General features: G+C 40.0%; 1 protein-coding gene across 4 annotated transcripts in view; it reads right to left on the bottom strand.

Moving 5' to 3' along the window:
• COBLL1 (cordon-bleu WH2 repeat protein like 1) overlaps positions 1 to 15,733 on the bottom strand; it is a 182,726-nt gene extending 166,993 nt beyond the window's left edge. For 3 of the 4 annotated variants that reach the window (XM_064287048.1, XM_064287049.1, XM_064287050.1), the window contains exon 1: positions 15,578 to 15,656. In XM_064287048.1, coding sequence (XP_064143118.1) covers positions 15,578 to 15,645 — 68 coding nt within the window. In that variant the 5' untranslated portion in view covers positions 15,646 to 15,656. Of the gene's footprint in view, positions 1 to 15,577 lie in introns of all 4 variants that reach the window. The other variant, XM_064287051.1, reaches the window with a different exon arrangement.
• Between the last annotated feature and the right edge of the window lie 4,315 nt (positions 15,734 to 20,048).

Here is a 20,048-nt window from a genome sequence, read left to right as displayed (position 1 = left end):
GTAGGATATTCCCAATCTGAGAAGGGACATTTTCTGTTCTAAAAGAAAATGCGATTATCAGGATTAGTAGCTATTTTGTACTTGGCACGTCCAGAACAACTTAGCTGTATCTGGCATGGAGACTTTCACAGTGGACTCATCAACCTTCTCACCAAGTCCATCTGCTACTTCATGGAAGATGAGAATGAGTGCAGGGAATGTCCCCTCCCTCCTTGGTTTTGCATTAATATGATAATAATTGGAAACCCTGGTGGCATAGTGGTCGAGTGCTACGGCTGCTAACCAAAAGGCTGGCAGTTCAAATCTGCCAGGCCCTCCTTGGCAACTCTATGGGGCGGTTCTACTCTGTCCTATAGGGTCGCTATGAGTCAGAATCAACTTGATGGCGGTGGGTGGTTGTATGATAATAATGCCAGCATTACAAAAGGCTGCTTTCTAACTAATTAAGTCTAATACTTAAAATTTAGCAAACATCATGGGAAAAAAACACTAGACTGATACGTGCTAGTATGACTTCCACATTTTCTTTAATTCCATGTTATTATCCTATTCCACCAGGGGGGAACCTGAGGTCTAAGCCAGTGAGTGGCAGAGATTCAGGCCAAGGTCATGTCTCTAGGCCCATTCTACCTCAGCTGCTATTCTGACTTCTGGCTGGACCAGTTTTATTCGAAACCAAAGCAAATGCTGTTAAATGCCAGAGAGCCAAGTGCACAGGTTCACTGCATCAGACAACTGTCAGGTAGGCTGCAGGGTTAAAAGGAGACTCGAGGCCTTACTTAAAACACGTTATGGAACACTGGATCATCTTCTCACACATTAAAATATCATTTAATCTTTTTTTTCCCTGATGAATTCTAGCTTAGAATTCCATCTTATTTTTAGACAATGTAAAATGCCAATTTGTTGTCAATAACATTCTTAGAAAAAAAATATGGAAAAACCTGTTTCCCACTATGGCATTTACGATTTTGTACTCATTTTGAACTACAACACCCGAAAACATTAGGGGGAAGGAACTCTCACAATGATTTTTCATTCCTAGGCACTTATGACCATTTAATTTCTTAAATTAGTGATAGCTCTAAATACTTGGACTCTTCTTTCACAAGCTGGAAGAAAACACCCATTATTGTTTGATCTTACTCTTGAGCCCACTATTGTTCACATCAAAAGGCTAATTTCCTCTACCAACAGAAGTCCTGAACCAAAACAGCAAAGCTGTTGACAATTTAGATTTCAGGGCGTTGGCACAGACAGCACAATTGTTAATTACTCCCACAAGTAAGCATAATTGCTTCTCTCCAAAACCTACAACCTGTTCTGTAAGTCAAATATTACTCTGCTATAATTTTTTTTTTTTGCTATAATTTTTAAAAGAAGCATATTTAGGCCGTAAATAGCCCTCATGTCCTGTTAAGCAGATCTACCCATGACTGCCAAAGTTCGTTTTCTATGCGATAGAAACAACATTACTCAGAATTTTCACTTCTACTCCTAATAAACTTCGTATTTCTTTAATAAATACCACTGCAGGGAATAATGCTAAAAAAAAGAGGATCTCAAATCAAGACTGGAATTTTATAATGGGGTGCTGAGAGATTTACAACAGCCCTTTTTAAAACTGCGGCATTTGAGGATGTCTTAACAGCAATTCATTGGTTTATGGCTACAAAAATTAATGTAAAGTACTCAGTTCGAAAGTTGCCATAACTGAGCTTCTACTCCTCTATCTGCCAAGTAATTTGCTTTTCTCCCTCCCCAACACTGACCTTTTGCTCAGGTTCCAGATATGCATTTCCCTTCACACAAAGTGAAAAAAGGATCCCCATCCAATAACTGGTCATTATATGTCTAGGTATGTGTAAGGTATTGATACCCAGCCATACACACAAAAGAAACAGAGAATATGCCCTCTCTGCCTTTTATGGTTTCACGGGCTAGATATTTGATCAAACATACAGGAAGGCACATTATCACAGTAGACTGTAAAAGCATTAACGATGCGAAAATGACCACTTAATAACAGCAAAAGGCTGAGGGAAAAAAAATCAAAGCTAAGTATCCATCAACAGAAACTGGTTGTATAAATTATGGTTCACCCCTACAAAGACATAATGTGCAGCTGGAGTGGGGGGGGGGAACTTATGTGATGAAGTGATTACCAAGATATAATAAGCTAAAAAGTAAGGTACAAAGCAGTACTAATTGTATATAAAAGAGGAAGAAACAATACACACACTCCCATTTGCTCATGAATGTATAAAGACAGACTGTACAATACAGTAGCCACTAGCCACATGAGGCTCTTGAGCACTTGAGATGTGCCTAGAGCAGCTGAGAAACTGAATTTTTTATTTCAAATGCTAATTTAAATTTCAAATCTGATACAGTATAAAATATTTTTATTAAAGACAACTTTATTGTTTTGGTAGGCTTAAATTTATTTCAACCATTACATCATTTAACATTAAAACCTACTGTTGTCAAGTCGATTCCAACTCATATTATTTAAATTCTTTTTACTTTTTTAATGTGGCTTCTCCAAAATTTAACACTGAATATGTGGCTGGCATACTTAGACAGCAGTAGTTGGTGTACAATATCTTATGAGGATTTGCAAACACTGGTAGCACTGATTGCCTCTGGGAAGAAAACCTGGGTGAAAGGAAGCAAGGGGCTAGAAGGAGATTTTTTACTGTTTTATCACTTTTTAGCTTTTGAATTTTTTGCCATATGAATGTATTACCTATTGCAGGAATCATAAATAAATTATATACGCCACAAACACCGCTGTAAAGAACTGTCATTAGCCTAATCATCAATTTACTTTTGGATGTAATCGCAACGAAAATGCATATATGGTACTTTTGAAGAGGTTATATAAAGTCTTTGGCAGAAAACGCTTTCCAGTAACCTAGGATCACAGAAGTTTCCACAAACTAACAGTACCAGAGCTGCAAAGGGAACACAAGAGGTTAAATGCTGTCAAACCTCAAATTGCTAGTTTAGTGGCAGTCTAGCATTTTAGCACAGTCACCTTTTCTTCCACCATCAGGGACTGTTCTGTTCTCCTTTTTCCCATTCATTGTAAATATTTTGCCTGATTTCTTGTTCTGTTCTTCATCCACTACCCCAAATAAAAATCTAATTATCCCTACCTTTCCATTTAGCACAGCACACATTTACCTGGCTAACCAACGAAGGAAAAAAGCCAGGAAAATTCTTCCCTTCACAACCCCATGAAATTTAATTTTTTCCATGAAACAGTAGTGTAAAAACATAAGCACATCAAAGGGTCCAAGGAAAAAGGAGGAAATGAGTATTATGTACACAACTGAAATGCATTTAATGCATTTAAGCATAACAAAAATTATATGCAATATGAACACAGTATTACCATATCTCCCAAATCTTTCTTAATCCTATTTTGAAAATAAACCCTTTCAAAAAATTTGTTTTGATATAGCCAATTTTACAGTTCTAAATGTCCATAATGAAAACTATTTCCTCATTAAAAAAAAAAAAAAAAAACCCTGCCATGGACTCAGTTCTCACTCAAGGAGACCCCACGCGTTACAGAGTAGAAATGAGGTCCACAGGGTTTTCTTGGTTGTAATCTTTACAGAAGCAGATCACAAGGCCTTCTTTCCACAGCACCACTGGGTGGCTTCAAACTGCCAGCCTTTCTGCTAGTAGCCAGAGCAAACTATTTTGCATCACATAGGGACCTATTTCCTCATTAGCAGTGTTAAACTTAAGAAGCTGGCTGGTTTACTAAAATGACTGAGGAGGAAAAAGCCTCCATTCTCAGCTCCTAAGTGCCACCTTACTTTTCTCATCCACTCCCCCTTCCACTTTCACAAAAATATTTTACATAGGTCCCAGCTGGTAAGGACTATTCCAAATAGTCCTGTTGCTGTTGTTAGATGCCTTCGAGTCAGTTCCAACTCAAAGCAACCTTATGTACAACACAAGGAAACACTGCCCAGTCCTGCACCATCCTCACAACTGTTTTTAAGCTTGAGCCCATGATTGCAGCCACTGTGTCACTCCATCTCATTGAGGGTCTTCCTCTTTTTTGCGGACCCTCTACTTTACCAAGCATGATGTCCTTCTCCAGAGATTGATCCTTCCTGATACATGCTCAAAGTATGTCCTAGGGCCAGAGAAATAATGAGTCCAAAGCTACCCATAGCTCAGCACCTGGGTGGCAACCAATTAAGACATGTTCCTCACCCATTCCTCCCAAATCACACTGCTACCATGGTATGAAAAATTAAACAATCACCAAAATAAACAGAAGACTATAATTATGCTTAACTCAGAGAGCACGGCATTCTAGATAGCCTTCAGTTAATTAAAAAAAAAAAAAAAAAGGCCAAGCGCCAGAATTTTTTAAAACGGTTTTTGATAGAAAATCTTTTTAAATATCCTGTGCTGACTGATGAGAGATAAAAGATGTTGCTGATGGAATTAAATAACTACCACTTCACTAGTCCATATCTCCTAAACTGTGTATGCCTTCAGCACTGCATACTATTTTTTGGTGTCCCAAGGCCATTCCTTTAATACCAAAGAAATCTGGGTTCTTGTTGTGTTCCAGAAATCTGTGAGATTCCAGGAACTGAGTCTCTACCTTGCCTAGTAAAACCTAGTTTTACAACGATATAAGAAAACTGTGAATGCCCCAAATCCCTGACATTCAAATCCTGCATCACTGCCAACCTCAACTTTTAATGTGCTTAATATCTGGGTGGAACACAAAAAAGAATGGATTTAGATTACCAAAAATTATAGCAAATATGTATTCAACACATTCAGATAACTTTTAGAATTTCTATTAATTCAAACCTGTATAACGTGCTTAACCCATTGCCACTGAGTCAATTCTGACGCATAGTGACCCTGTAGGACAGAGTAGAACTGCTCCATGGGGTTTCCAAGGCTGTAATCTTTAGAGAAGCAGACTGCCACATCTTTCTCCCTCAGAGCGCCTAGTGGGCTCAAACTGCTGACCTTTGGGTTAGGAGCTGAGCACTTAACCACTGCACCACCAGGGCTCTTATAATCTACTTAGAGTCCTAGATAACTATGATTCACAAAAATAATAATAAAATTAAAATCCCAAGATGTTGTACCCCAAATAGTATATGAAATCTTGAATTTTATTAGAAAACTAAAAATTCCCCTAAACAAATTGTATTTCAAAAATGAGGTGTGGTAAAACTGGAGGAATTTATAGTTGGAATTGGCTCTAGGTACAAAATTTGTCCCAATTAAGTATATTTGGGTGTATTTCCCCTTTCAGATCAATAGAATCCGATTTTCTTTTTTTTTTTTCTCAAATGAAGTCACATCTAACTTTCCTAGAGGAAATGGACAATTTTAGAGTAATGGAATATCATAGTAAAACTTGTCCTCTTAGAGAAAAAGAACACTGAATATAGAAAATTGATAGCAAAGGATCACAACATAAAATTAGTTTCTTTTCATCTGCTAACATCCTCCTCTTCACTTTCAGCCTTGCTCTCCTAAAAGGTAACACGCTATTTTATTTTTGCTTCAAGTTAAAGCTTTCAGCTGGAAATGCAAAGCAACATATCCTATGTAGGGGCAAGAGATCACTACTCTCATCTGGTAGGACACTGTACCCTGCCATTTTGCTGACTGAGTTAATAACGAACCATGAACACCTGAGTCTAATGTGGGCTGCCTGGAGGCCAGGAGACCCGGAAAAGCAGATGGTGTCCTATAAGACGGAGATTCTGGCACTTGCCTAACTCTATTAAAGTAGTGATATACCACGTGACTATTAGGGATTTAAAAAAAAAGAGCAAAATAAAGGGTTGCTCCTCTCTCTGACACTTCTGCTTTTAGTATAACTTGCATCCACTTTAGCACAAAGGAGAAAATAAATCCAACGACTTCTATAATTATCTTGACTACTGTTGACTCAGTTGGACTAAAACTATGGCACATCCATCAGGCCTGGGAATGGAAGGGTGAGAGCCATTTTCACATCTGCAGCTCAATTTCCTGTTTTTCCAGCTCATGTAAACTGACATGACTGTAGCAGCTGTTAAAATTTCGGTTCCTATTCCCCTTGAGAACAGAAAAGAGACAAGGATGTCCTTTATCACCACTCTTATTCAATATTATACTGAAAGTCCTAGCTAGAGCAATAAGGCAAGAAAGGGAAATAAGGGTATTCAATTTGTAAAAAAATAAAATTTTTTTTTTTTTTTTAATTTGTAAAACTATCCTTATTTACAGATGACATGATCCTATACATAGAAAATTCCAGAGACTCCACAAGAAAGTTACTGGAATTAATAAAAAGATTCAGTAAAGTGGCAAGGTACAAGATAAACACACAAAAATCAGTTGGGTTGCTCTATACTAATGAAGACTCTGAAAAGGAAATCAAGAAAACGATACCATTTACAATACCCCCCAAAAGGATAAAATATCTAAGAATATACCTAGCCAGGGACATAAAAGACTTATACAAGGAAAACTATAAAATACCACTGCAAGAAACTAAAAGATCTTCATAAATGGAAAAACATTCCACGCTCATGGATTGCAAGGCTTAAAATTGTGAAAATGTCAATACTACTATGATGGTTAAGATTGTGTTAACTTGGCTGGGCCATGAGTCTCAGTGCTTTGGCAATTGTATAATGTTGTGATCGCTTTCCTATTGAAATCTGATAGGTGATTACTGCCATGATGGGATTTGCTGAGTGGAACCGGAGGGGGTGGGGCCTGTGGCAGCTCACCATCCCCTCAGCCTTCATCTTTCCACCCTCCTCCACCTACTTCATTTCCGCTCACCTTGCCAGGGCTTTTGCTTGTTCCAGATCCTGCGCCTAGCTCCCATTCGTCTGGCCTCTGGTTCCTGGGACTTTGGCTAGTGGCTTGCTGGCTGTCTTGCCCGCCAGTCTTGAGATTTGTTGATCTCCACTGCCTGTAGCGGTACTGCTCTCCAGCCTGCCAATCTTGGGTTTGCCAGCCCCTGCAGCTACACGAAGGGGGAGAATCCGCTTTCCTGTCTCATAGCCTGGCTAACGTACAGCCTCTAGGGGCCACGTGAGCCAGTTCCTTGACATAAATCTCTCTCTCTCTTTCTCTCTCTCTCTATATATACGTTTTGCTGCTCTGGAGAACCCAGCCTAAGACAACTACCACAAATGATCTACAGATATAAACCCAACCTGATCCAAATCCCAACAATATTCTTTAATGAAATGGAAAAACTAATCTCCAACATTACATGGAAAGGAAGGAGACCTGAACAACTAAAGCAATACTGAAGAACAAATTAAGAGGCTTCACCCTTCCTCATCTCGAAATATAGCCACAATAATCAAAACAGCCTGGACTGGTTCAAGGACAGACACAAAGGCCCATGGAATAGAATTGAGAATGCAGAAGTAAATCCAAACATCTATAGGCAACTTATCTTCTACAAAGGGTCAAAGTCCACTCAATGGGTAAGAAACTGTCTCTTTAATAAATGGTGCTGGCAAAACTGGATAACCATATGCAGAAAAATGAATCAGGATCCATACCTTACACCCTCCTCAAAAACTAGCCCAAATGGATCAAAGGCCTAAATGTTAAAGCTAAAACTACAAAATTCCTGGAAGGGAACATAGGGTCAAAACTAGGGAACTTAATTTTGTCATAAAAAACTTATCAGACAAAATAAAAATGCATCAATGAAATAAGATAAATTAGATAACTGAGACCTCCTAAAAATTAAACACTTAATGCTCATCAAAAGACTTTACCAAGAGAATAAAAAGAGAACTGGGAAAAAATCTTTGGTGACAACATATCTGATAAGGGTCTAATTTCTAAAATATATAGAAGGCATCAATGACTCAACAAAAAGGCAAAAAATTCAATCAAAAAATGGGCAAAGAACATGAACAGACACTTCACCAAAGAAGACATTCAAGCGGCCAACAAATACATGAAAAGATGCTCACAATCATTAGCCATTCCGGTTGCTTTTGAGTTGATTCCGACTCATAGCAACCCTATAGGACAGAGGAGAACTGCTCCATAGGGTTTCCAAGAAGCAGCTGGAGGATTTGAACTTCCCACCTTTTGGTTAGCAGCTGAACACTTAACCACTGCACCACCAGAGAGATGCAAATCAAAACTACAATGAGGTATCATCTCATCCCAGCAGAAATGGCACTGATCAAAAAAAAAAAAAAACAGAATAAATGCTGGTGAGGTTGTGGGGGGACATTTTTTTACATTGCTGGTGGGATTGTAAAATGGTACAACCACTATGGAAAACAGTATGGTGCTTCCTCAAAAAGTTAAAAATACTTTATGATCCAGCAATCCGACTCCTAGGTATAGATCCTAGAGATGTGAAGTAGTGACACAAATAGACATATGCACACCTATGTGCACTGTAGCATTATTCACAACAGCAAAAATATGGAAACAACCAAGGTGCCCATCAACGAATGAATGGATAAACAAACTGTGGTACATAAATACAATGGATACTATGAAGCTATAAAGAATAACAAGGAGTTGTAAAACATCTTACAACATGGATGAATCTGGAGAACAGTACGTTGAGTGAAATAAATCAATCACAAAAAGACAAATACTGTATGGTCCCAGTATTATAAAAAACCAAGAATAGATACACACAGAAAGCAAATTTTGATGGTTACCAGGGATGGGAGAGAGAAGGAGGGGGAATCACGTTCTAGATAGTATAGACAGCTGTTACTTTTGGTAATGGGAGAGGCAAGACGAAATATGAGTGAAGTCAGCACAACCCTACTAAGGTAAATAAAGACATTTAAGAAGCACACAAGAAAAAGAATGATTTTGGTAAATGCTATCACATCTATGATTTGATGTGACATTCTCACTACCACGCAGCCACAAACTTGATAGCTTTAATGGGGTTACTTTTTTTGCTAGAGGGCAGGCAAGGTTTAGGAAACGACCCCGTTTGGGAGCGTACTGCGCTTTTCCGCAATGAAATTCCTGCAAGAAGGGCCTCTGAGCTTTATCCTCGAGGAGGATATAATGGCATGGAAACATACAAATCTAACCAGGGCATTACCCAACACAGAGCACCAAAAACATTAGGAATTCAAACAGCCTAATTAATGGCATGTGAAACAATTCTGACCTCTGTAAAGCACTGTAACAATTGAAAATGTATTAAAGTTATGAATAGTGTTAAGTTTTCAACTTTCTATAGGTTGAGCTACAGAGGCCATTTCTCCTGCCTTTACATTCTTTGCTGTCTTAATACGGAGGATGACCACCCCAATTAAAGCACTTTCATTGTCAAACTGCTACGCAATTAAACTCCATAGCTTTCTTTATGTCTAAAGGCAATAAGTGGTTTTATTTATATTATTTACTTAAATTTATAAACAGCACTGTGAACTTAAACTAAGCTTACATTAAACTTAAAATAACCCAAATGCATGCTAGCATTTTTTTTAATGTGGTCATAACAACTAGCTGGTCTTTGGGAACCTCTTCCAAGGGATTCATTCCTTAGATATGAAGTTTGTATGCAAAAACTGAAGACATTTGGCCTTTTATAAATAGTCCTGGGAAACTTCTTTCTCCCATACTCACTTTGTTTTTACTGTAGCAGATGGGGAAAAATTTAGCAAAGCAATGTCATAAAAAAAAAAAGTCTTAGAACAATCTATACTACTTTTAAAACACTAAAAGCCTAAGAACATGAAATAAAAATAACAAAAAAAAACTTGCCAAGAAATTACAAGGACGGTTTGACTTATAAAATAGGCATAAACTCAAAAAAATGAAATAAGAACTATTATCCTTTATCCATCACCTTCTGGGTAAATTTGTTTCTCTTTTTCCTAAAAGTTGTTCTAGCACAGAAGTCTAGAACTTCTCTTTAAAGACAAATCCAAATATCTTATGTCAAAATTCTTAAATTCACGCCAAGGGGGCAAGCTCAGTCTTTACTTGGAAAAGAAATCAACCACAAATCACTACTATGCAAAATCCTTTACTATAAGATATACCTTGCTTTAGCAAGCACAGTATAAATCATTTTGTTCCAATTTATATTTAAGTTCAATACTTAGAAGTGTCCTGCAGTAAATAAAATTTTAATTAAATAATATCTCATGGATTTTATAAGTTAGGCCAGGAGGTCGACAAACTTCTTCTGTGAAGGGCCAGAGAGTAAATGTTTTTAGCTTTGCAGGCCATATGGTCTCTGTCTGCACTACTCAATTGAAGTGTGAAAGCATTTGTAAAAAATAAAAAAAACAAACCCACTGTCGTCAAGTCAACTACAACTCACAGCGACCCTATAAGACAGAGTAGAACTGCCCCATAGACTTTCCAAGGCCGTCAATGTTTCCAGAAGCAGGCTGCCACATCGTCCTCCCACAGACCGGCCTGTGGATTCAAACCACTGACCTTTTGGTTAGCGGCTGAGCGCTTAATCACTGTGCCACAAGGGCTCCGTGTGTTCCAGTCAAACTACCAAAGCCGCTGGAGAGCACAATCTGGCCTGAGGGTCCAAAGTTTGCTGACAAACGAATTAGCTGATTGTTTTTTAAACATAATATTTTTACATACAAATATTTATGTATAAACACAATGTTTTTAAGTTAGAAGCAAAGTACCTTTACCACAGCATGTTCCCTTGGTGTTGTTTTTTTTTTTTTTTTTCCTGCACAGCTACAGATAATTTCATCAGTAAAGTTCTAGAGATTGGAAGCTAATCTCGCAGAGTCTAGGAACAGCCTTTTACATACAATAAGTGTCATGTTTTTGAATAATTAACCAAATGAAGAACAGTTGTCTCAATAACATGCGGGTTGACATTTATTATTACATAAATATACCCGGCATTTCAATAATAAGGCAAGGTTATGATACTGTTATTCAGTTATTCTCTAACTCGGAAGAAATCAGACTTTGAAGGGAAAATCTAGCACTGTCTTAAAAAACAATTTCATTTTTTGGTAATCAAAAATTCTTTTTAAATATTCTGTAAATAAAATTGGAAACCCTGGTGGGGTAGTGGTTAAGTGCTACAGCTGCTAACCAAAGGGTTGGCAGTTCAAAACCACCAGGTGCTCCTTGGAAACTCTGGGGGGGGGCAGTTCTACTCTGTCCTATAGGGTCGCTATGAGTTGGAATCGACTCAACGGCACTGGGTTTCTGGGTTTGGGTAAATAAAATTAATAGATGCCTAGTAGCAAAAATAAGTTCAGATTTTTGTCCCATGACCAAAGGAGTCAACTAGTTTACTATGAGTTAAATTAAACTGTCCCAAATACATGAAAATGTTGAATACGGTTTTGAAGACATAAACCAAATACTTGAGCTCCTTTTATACACTGGAAACCTTGGTGGCATAGTGGTTAAGAGCTATGGCTACTAACCAAAATGTCAGCAGTTTGAATCCACCAGGCACCCCTTGGAAACCCTATGGGGCAGTTCTGCTCTGTCCTACAGGGTTGCTGTAAGTCAGAATCAACTCTACGGCAATGGTTTTTTTTTTTTTTTATGCTAGGTATTGAGTTCTTTCTTTCGCACGCATTAGAGTTTTTAAATATAAAAAATATAAACATTTTTGTTGGCACAGGACAGGAACCATCCCCGAAGACAACTCATCAGACATGAAAGGGACTGGACAGTGGGTAGGAGAGAGATGCTGATGAAGAGCGGGCTAATTATATCAGGCGGACACTTGAGACTGTGTTGTGTTGGCATCTCCTGTCTGGAGGGGGGATGGGAGGATAGAGAGAGTTGGAAGCTGGCCAAAATGTCACGAAAGGAAAGACTGGAAGGGCTGACTTATTAGGGGGAGAGCAAGTGGGTGTACGGAGTAAGATGTATATAAACTTATATGTGACAGTCTGACTTGATTTGTAAACTTTCACTTGAAGCTCAATAAAAGTTAATAAAAATAAATAACCCTCACCCTATCCTGAACTTCATCCAAACACTAACCATAACCTTAACCCTAAACCTAAACCTAATCCTAACCCTAACTCTAACCCTGACCCTAAATAGATCACTAACTCTAACCCTAAACCTGAACCTAAACCTAAATCTTACCCTATACCTAACCCTAAACATAACCCTAACTCTAACCGTAATCATAACACTTACCCAAAACCCTCACTTAACTGTAATACTAACCGTAACCCTCATTCTAACCCCTAACCGTATCCCCCAACCCTAACCCTAATGCTAACCACCCTAGCCCTAACCAGAACACTAACCTGAACCCCAAGCCCTAACGATAACCCTAACCCTAACCAAAAAATAAAATAAATATAAACATGAGTTTTTTAAAAAAAAATTCAAGACAGTGCATGGTAAATCCATGTTTATTTGTATGGCATTAGTAAAAAAAAATCCCTTAACCAAATCAGTATAATCGACAGCAGCAAACATACTGAGTTGCAGTTGGCCTAGTGTTGGTGAAGAACGTAAGTTTGAGGGCAAAGTTTGTGTCTATTACCCTTCCATGGCTTAGAGTTATACAATCTTGAGTACATTAACTAAGCTCTCTAAGCCTCAGTTGAAGGAGCCCTGGTGGCACAGTGGTTAAAGCACTCAGTTGCAACAGAAAAGTCAACAGTTCAAACCTACTAGGAGCCCCGCAGGATAAAGATGTGGCAGTCTACTTCGGTAAAGAATACAGCCTTAGAATCCCCATGGGGGCAGTTCTATCTTGTCCTATAGGATCGCCGTGAGTTGGAATCTACTCAAGGCAATAAGTCTGGTTTCTTTTGGCTTAATATAAAAGAGTTGCTATGAGTCAGAATCGACTCGACTGCAGTGGGTAAGATAAGAAACTTAGGTTATTCACTAACTGGGTATCCAAGGTAGAGAGGAAAATCACTTTTGGTGCTACCCCACCCCCTTATAACAACATTTAAACTTCCCAGCTAGCGTTTCCAATAGTACTGATTTCTTTAAAATCAGAGTAGAACTGTGCTTCATAAAGAGTAGAACTGTCCTTCATAAAGTTTTCAACTGCTGATTCTTAGAAGTTGGTTGTCAGGCCTTTCTTCTGAGGCACCTCTGGGTGGACTCAATCCTCCAATCTTTCAGTTAACAGCCAAGCTTGTTAACTGTATGCACCACCCAGGGACACCATACATATTATATTGCTGTTGTTAGTTGCCATTGAGTCAATTCCAACTCATGAAAACCCCATGGGTGCAGAGTAGATCTGCTCCACAGGGTTTTGAAGGCTGTGACCTTTTGGAAGCAGATCACTAGGCCTGTCTTCTGATGCTCCTCTGGGTAATTTCAAACCACCAACATTTCAGCTAGTGGTCAAGCCCCTAACTGCTTGTGCCACCCGAGGACTCCCTATATTATTTATATATATATAAATCTTCATGCAAATTTCATGCAAATTATTGTGATTGTCAGTGGCTTTAATGATCTAAACCCTTAGTCACATTTTAAAGGCCAACAAACAAGCCCTTGATATAGAACAACATACATAAAGTGAATTATTTCGCATGGTCTTAAGAAAGGAGTCCACTCTAGAATGTGATAGGCAGTGCATTGGAGTCCCAGAAGAAAAACACTGAAGGCCATCCATCACTAGATCAGACCCCTTGAAGACTGGGACTTTCCAGTGCACGACTGTGAAGAGACCAGAGGGTATTGTTGCCTCCACTGAAAAGTGAGAAAAATGCCACCTGTCCCACACAATTCCAAATACTGTATGATACTAAAGATGAGGTAAATACGTGAAAGTGCTGGTAAAAAAAAAATTTTTTAACTATCCATTGCAATGTTATAATTTAGAATGTTTCAAAGAAACGGCCAAGGGGCCATGAAACAATTTCTTCATATTTGAGAAGTTAGGTAAAGCAGTTAGTTTTGTACATTCTTTTGAAGCAAAGAATTTATTAGTTGAAACCTTTAAGCGCTCAAGTAAAATTTGCAGCATTTACTATAATTATGCTTATCACTAGAAAACTCTTTCCACTCCATCACAGAGCCCTTTGGTATCACACAAATACTCAAAGGTATCATTTGATTTCTGAACACCCATGGGACACTTTATGTACGTGGATATCCATACTATTTTTATTTTTGTAAACAGTACCTTAACCTAATTCTTACTTTTGGTCCATTTTAAATCCACCAATTCAGTCCTTACGTCTTATTTTTGGTACCTGCATACATTTCAATATGCCGTGAACTGTTCATCTTCATTTACAGCTCCGTTTAGAGACCTTGTTTTTATGTGTTTATACACAATAACATGGAACATATGAAAGAATATATGGCAATATCTAAACAGTGGAAAAACCTGGGGGAAAAAAGAGGAAAGGCAATACTGCTATGGGGGGGGTGGGGGAAAGGAGCTAATCAGAGCAAAATGAAATAATTCATACATTACACGTTTCCTCTATGTAAAAAAATTATACTAAATATCTTTTAGTCATGTTGCTTTGAGACTTCTCCATGTTTCAAGACAACTGCCAATGTTCGCATGGCCTCTGACGAATAAACATGCTATGACTTGCTCCTAAGGAAACGGCTGTCATGTTCCAGGGAAAAATGACTTCTCTTTTAAATTAGGAAAACTTCACAACTCCCATTCATTTGATACAAAGTCAATTTTTCCTTGACTTTTTTTTATTTCTAACATATTCTTTTTAGGACATTTCTGGGTTCAGATTAAGGATGAATGAAAAGAAACAGAGTTGAAACAATTGTAGGAAAAAGTTATACTATGTCAGAGGGGTTTCAAAACTCAACTACCGATCCATGCTATTCCTTCTCTGTTTACCAAGACGAAGGTTATCTTCAGGTTCTCCCCCATCTCTTGCAGAACTACCTGTTCTCATTACTGTTTACCCAAACGCTCAGCACAGTGATTATTAGCATATTTGGCAGGAAGACATGCTTCATTTAATATTAACTCACCATGTGACAGCCCCTTCCCCTCCAATTTCTCCACAAACACGTGAGGATACAAAGAAGAGTACAGTTGTTTGCAGTCTGACTTTGCTCTTGCCTTTGGCATCAGTAATTGGCCACAAGCACACACACCCCCAATCGAGGCTCGCACCCTGCCTGGTTCCGGAACTGTCATGCAAGCTGACAGCTGGCACACCTGTGGCCCTCCACTCGCTCACAGAAAGCCCCTTCCCACAGTCACCCTGTTATTGCTCGCCTGTGTGGGCCTCAGCCTTTGGCCAAGGAAACTTTTTTTCTCCTTCACAGGAATTCACTTACAGGTATCGCCCTCCTCTCCTCCAGAGCCTCAACAAGGGGCCCTTTGTTAAGATTTTTGCTCCCAGACTCCTTACCCAATTCCTAGCATTCGGCTGGCCTTCAGCAACCCAGCGCGGCCCCAATACGAAAGCGTTCAAAACCACCAGATTCCCAACACCAGGCGGTCTCCAACGAGGCCGAAAGGAGGCAGCCTCCTCGCCTGCGTGTCTGATGGCCAGGGAGTCGCCCACCAGGTAAACTGGTTGAAGCCTCGCTAGCATCGCCCTCCCGGGTGAGTGAAGGTGAGACGCTCCAGGCTTACCCTGAGGTGGTGGCGGGCGGCAAGGGCGCCGCCCGGGCGTCCTCCGCGCGCGGGGCTCGGCTGTCCATCGCCCTGCGGTGCGCTGCGCGGGCTCCAGCTCCAAGTCGGCGCGTCACTGCTGGGGTGGGAGAGGCCGGCCGGTCAGGGCGGGACGCGCGCCCTTCCGAAGCCAGAGCCGGGCTGGCCACGCGTCAAGAGCCCGCCCGAGCCACCGAAGCCCCGGGCAGACCCGCCTCCCGGGTGCGCTTCCACCTGCGGGCCCAGACTCCCAGCCCGCGGGCGCCGCCGTCGCAGGGAGCGGCGGTGGCAGGAGGCGGCGCTGCAGCCCCCGCCCCGTGGGGTTTACTGGGTAGCCATTTGGCGCCTCCGGGGGAGGGAGAGGCGCTGGCCTGGCTGGAAGGAGAAGGAGCTGGGAAAGACGCTAAGACACTGCCGCCACGCCGACAGCGCACTGCCAGGCTGCCGAGCTGCCCAGACAAAACTTTTTTCGAAAAAAAAAAAAAAAATTGGGAGTGTTAATCTCTTTTCCACCCAGGGCTCCTACTTTCTTTTCAAAAGGAGACAGTGGCTCGCCTGTTCTCTCCCGCGGCTTCCTCTCCCACTCTTCCCTCCCCCGTCCCGCGCGCTTTCAGTTGGGCTCTCAAGCCAGGACTTGAATGGAGGAGAAAGCGGCAGCCTCGCGGTGGCTCAGCCCAGCCGCCGGCCGGACCGAGTCAGCACCTCCCCTTGCCCGCGGGCGGAGTGCACCGGCGCCTCTCCCCAAACTCGTACACTCACCCTGCCCCATTTCCCTGCCCAGGGCCCGGGACCTCGCCGCCACCTCCGCCGCCTAGCCACCCTAAAGTGGGGACGAGTTTCGACGGCATCGGGGCGAGAGAGGCAGCGAGCCGGAGAGAGGGACGGGGCGGGCGTGGGCGAGGACCGAGTTGGAATTTCCTCCCCCCCAGGGCTTCCAGTCTTTGGGGTCCTCCTGGGGAAGCCGAACGCCAATGAAGCTAACGGGCGAAGTATTCCCATTCCCACCACTAGGGTATCACTTTAGGAAAGCTGGCGCGCCCAAATCAGACAGGTGGGGGGCGGGGATGTGGAGAAGGAGAATACCTGCCCTGTGAGGTCCGGAGGAGTGGACCTGGGCCACCGCGGAAGTGCGGAGAAAAACTCACAGAACAAGGCTTGCAGCTTGCCCTCCCAGCAGCCTGACCTTCCACGTTCGGGTCTTTTTTTTTTTTTTTTTTAACTTGACCTCTTAGGTTGCTACTCATTAAAAGTGCACCTGTGACACTGTGGCCTTCCTAATGGATAGCAGGTTTAATGTTGCCCTGTCTCTACAGGCATAATTTTTTTTTTTTTTAAGCCTATAACAGCTGTGAAATGAAGGCTGGACAATATTGTGTCTAATGGCAATCTGTAAGCCAAGAATTGAGTGATAAATCTAATAATTCCCCTTATCTCTTGGTAGTTTTACAGGAATAAAAGAATCACGAAGACCCAGCTGTGTGCTTGTTTATAGGTTTTAGTTCTCGCGTGCTTTTTCTTCAGGTGATTCTTTACACCTGGCAAACAGGTATATTTGCATAACTTGTATATATAGTTTCAACAGCACCAATTGCTTTAAGGTGCTGGCCATTTTGATCAGTCCAAGAGCTTGCTTTCAGAAAATAACTTGAAATTAACTTAAAAATGCAGTTTGAAAGTAAAAATATTTGGAATAATCTAATAGAGTTACACCAAGGATCATTCTGAAAGGAGCCTCTACTGTAATACCAGCATCAAATAGCAAATCTGTTAGGCACTTCACCCTACTGATAAGAAGCATTTGGTAGGTGTTAAAAATTAAATTGATATTTAGAGCAAAGCAACCAAAAAGATCACCGAAACTAGCTAACATACTAAATACCTAGTAACATGTCCTTGGTCTATTAAGAGCAGGCATTATTTATTCCTGTGTATAAAAGCATGCATTTTTACACATAGAAACAAAAGAAATGTGACTTATTTGAATTATAATATTGGAACCATATCAGAAAAAAGTTGCTTTTCAAAGTTGCCAATATTACGATTAAAATGAATTTATTTAGATCCTCTGGAGTTTAGTCTTTAAACAGTAACTTATGTTCAACAATTTCATGAATCAGTTATTTCTTTAAATGGGTAGCTTTTACAATTGCTTGCACAGACAATGATGCAAACATTGAGTAACAGTAAAACTACTTAAAGTCTTAACTTTCAATCACAAGATCAAGATTAAACTTTAATGTCAACATTACTTTATGATGTAATAATATTACTGACCCCATTGGGCTAATCTGAGACATAAAACATTTTCATAATTGCCAAAGGCATTTTCAGCAATCACCCATTTTTCCTGTTCTCCTTCTGGTCCTAGGCATAGGGAAGAATTACACTCTTCACCTCATGAAAATCAGGTATGGTGTACTTGGGTGAGTGAGATGTGAGCTGAAGTGAAGTGTATCATTTCCTGGTCGTTTAATGATGAATCATTTAAGGAGCAGGGCTTGACTCCTTGTTCCTGCAATCATGATGAAGGTGGCACAAGACTGAAGGATGCTAAGATATTACCCTGAGCACAGCTGCCCTGGGGAGTCATAGGACCTACAATAGAGTTTTCATAAGAAGAAATAAACTTCTGTTGGGCTAAGCCACTGAAATATTGGTATGGCTTGTTATCCAGCATTATTTAGCCTGCCTTAGGTACAGTCACATATAGACAACTTTCAGAATAAACAGGACTTTGTATTCTCATTTGTTACTAAACTATCTCCATTGCTGGTTACATAGTTCATTAGCTACAATAGTAATTACACGTGCTATATATTTTTTACACAGTGTTGGAAAATACTGCTTCCCCATGCTTCCCCCTAATTATGCTGAACTGTTGTAAAATTGCTCAAGATTCCAAGATTTTACTCAATACTCCTTTGTTTGGAAACTCAGGTCCCCCACTCCATCTAATCATTTTTAATGCTTGTGCTCAGGTATTATCTGGAACTTTCCTGACTCCACAGGTATTATCAGACAGTCCTTTCCTTGAGCTCCCAGTAGATCCTGTATAGGTGGTACAAGGCCCAATGGCACTTTGTTTCAGTTATTCATTTACATGATAGAGTCTTCATCATAAGGGATCATGCCTTATCCTTTGTGTCTGGAAAGCCAAGCCCAGAACACAGGAGACTCTCTACAAATATTTACAGATCAAATGAAGGAGTGAAGAAATTCTTAACGACTCTACCCCTCAAGACAATCCTAAGAGGCAGGTGGGAACTTGAGCTAGGGAAGATCTTTTCAACTCAAAGGGGTTGGTAGAGGTGGAGTTGAGTTTTTCCTACTAGAGAGAGAAGACTTCTCCACAGGGTTACCTGATGGGGTTAGTGCAAAAAACACCAGGTAGAAGGTCCAGTTAACTATATATCTCTTTGAATGATGATCTGGTCTTCATATTTCTGCTGGAGAATGTAAGTAAGAGAAAGAGGTTTACAAATGTGATATGTGTATGCTTATATAAAAAGAGGAGCCTTGGTGGTGCAGTGGTTAAGAACTTGGCTGCTAACCAAAAGGTCAGCAGTTCAAATCCACCAGCCACTCTTTGGAAACCCTATGGGGCAGTTCTACTCTGTCCTATAGGGTTGTTAGGAGTCAGAATTGACTTGACAGCAACAGGTTTTTGGTTTTTATATAAAAAGGACATACACTGGTTAAAGTGGGTGATCCAAAAATTGTTGTGCAAATAGAATTGGGGTTTGTCTAAATATTTTTGAAAACTATTTGGGACAATATTTGTTCTAATGTTTATTTTAGTATGTTGTTATCAAATATAAATACCACTAAAAATATTTCTTTTGAACAAAAAAATCAAAGCTGATTAATACCTTCCTATAAATTTCACCTTTACATATTACATCCTAAATGAAGGGCTTATTTTATGTCTTCCTAGATTCTGTGTATGTCTGTATGTAAAACGTTTTATATGGCACAATCAGAGATATATGGCAGTGTTCAATTTTAATGAAACTTTTATTTCAGACTTTGTATTTCTTAGAAGCTACTTAGAAGCTTGTCTGAAGACAAGCATGTTTTCTGTAACAGTCCGTATGTATGGGTTAGTTGACAACAATAGGGAGCTACAAGTCAGGATTTTGGCTTTATTCCTAATTCAGGAATGAATAGATAGGCAGACAGATAGATAGATAGATGCACCATAGAGTTTCCAAGGAGTGTATGGTGGATACAAACTGCCAACCTTTTGGTTAGCAGCCATTAGCTCTTAACCACTATGCCACCAGGGTTTCCTCAGATAAAAAAAAAATTAAAAAATACATGTATAAATATCTGTATTCGTATATGTGTATATATGTAAACATATATGTGCTTATATATATGCTTATTAACATTTAATTTTTGTGTAGTGTTTTTGTAATTCACAGAGCACTCCTACATGAATTAAAACATAGGA

Source organism: Loxodonta africana, chromosome 6 (assembly GCF_030014295.1).
Source record: "Loxodonta africana isolate mLoxAfr1 chromosome 6, mLoxAfr1.hap2, whole genome shotgun sequence".
NCBI classification, from domain to species: domain Eukaryota; kingdom Metazoa; phylum Chordata; class Mammalia; order Proboscidea; family Elephantidae; genus Loxodonta; species Loxodonta africana.
This window is presented reverse-complemented; position numbering and strand designations above follow the sequence as displayed.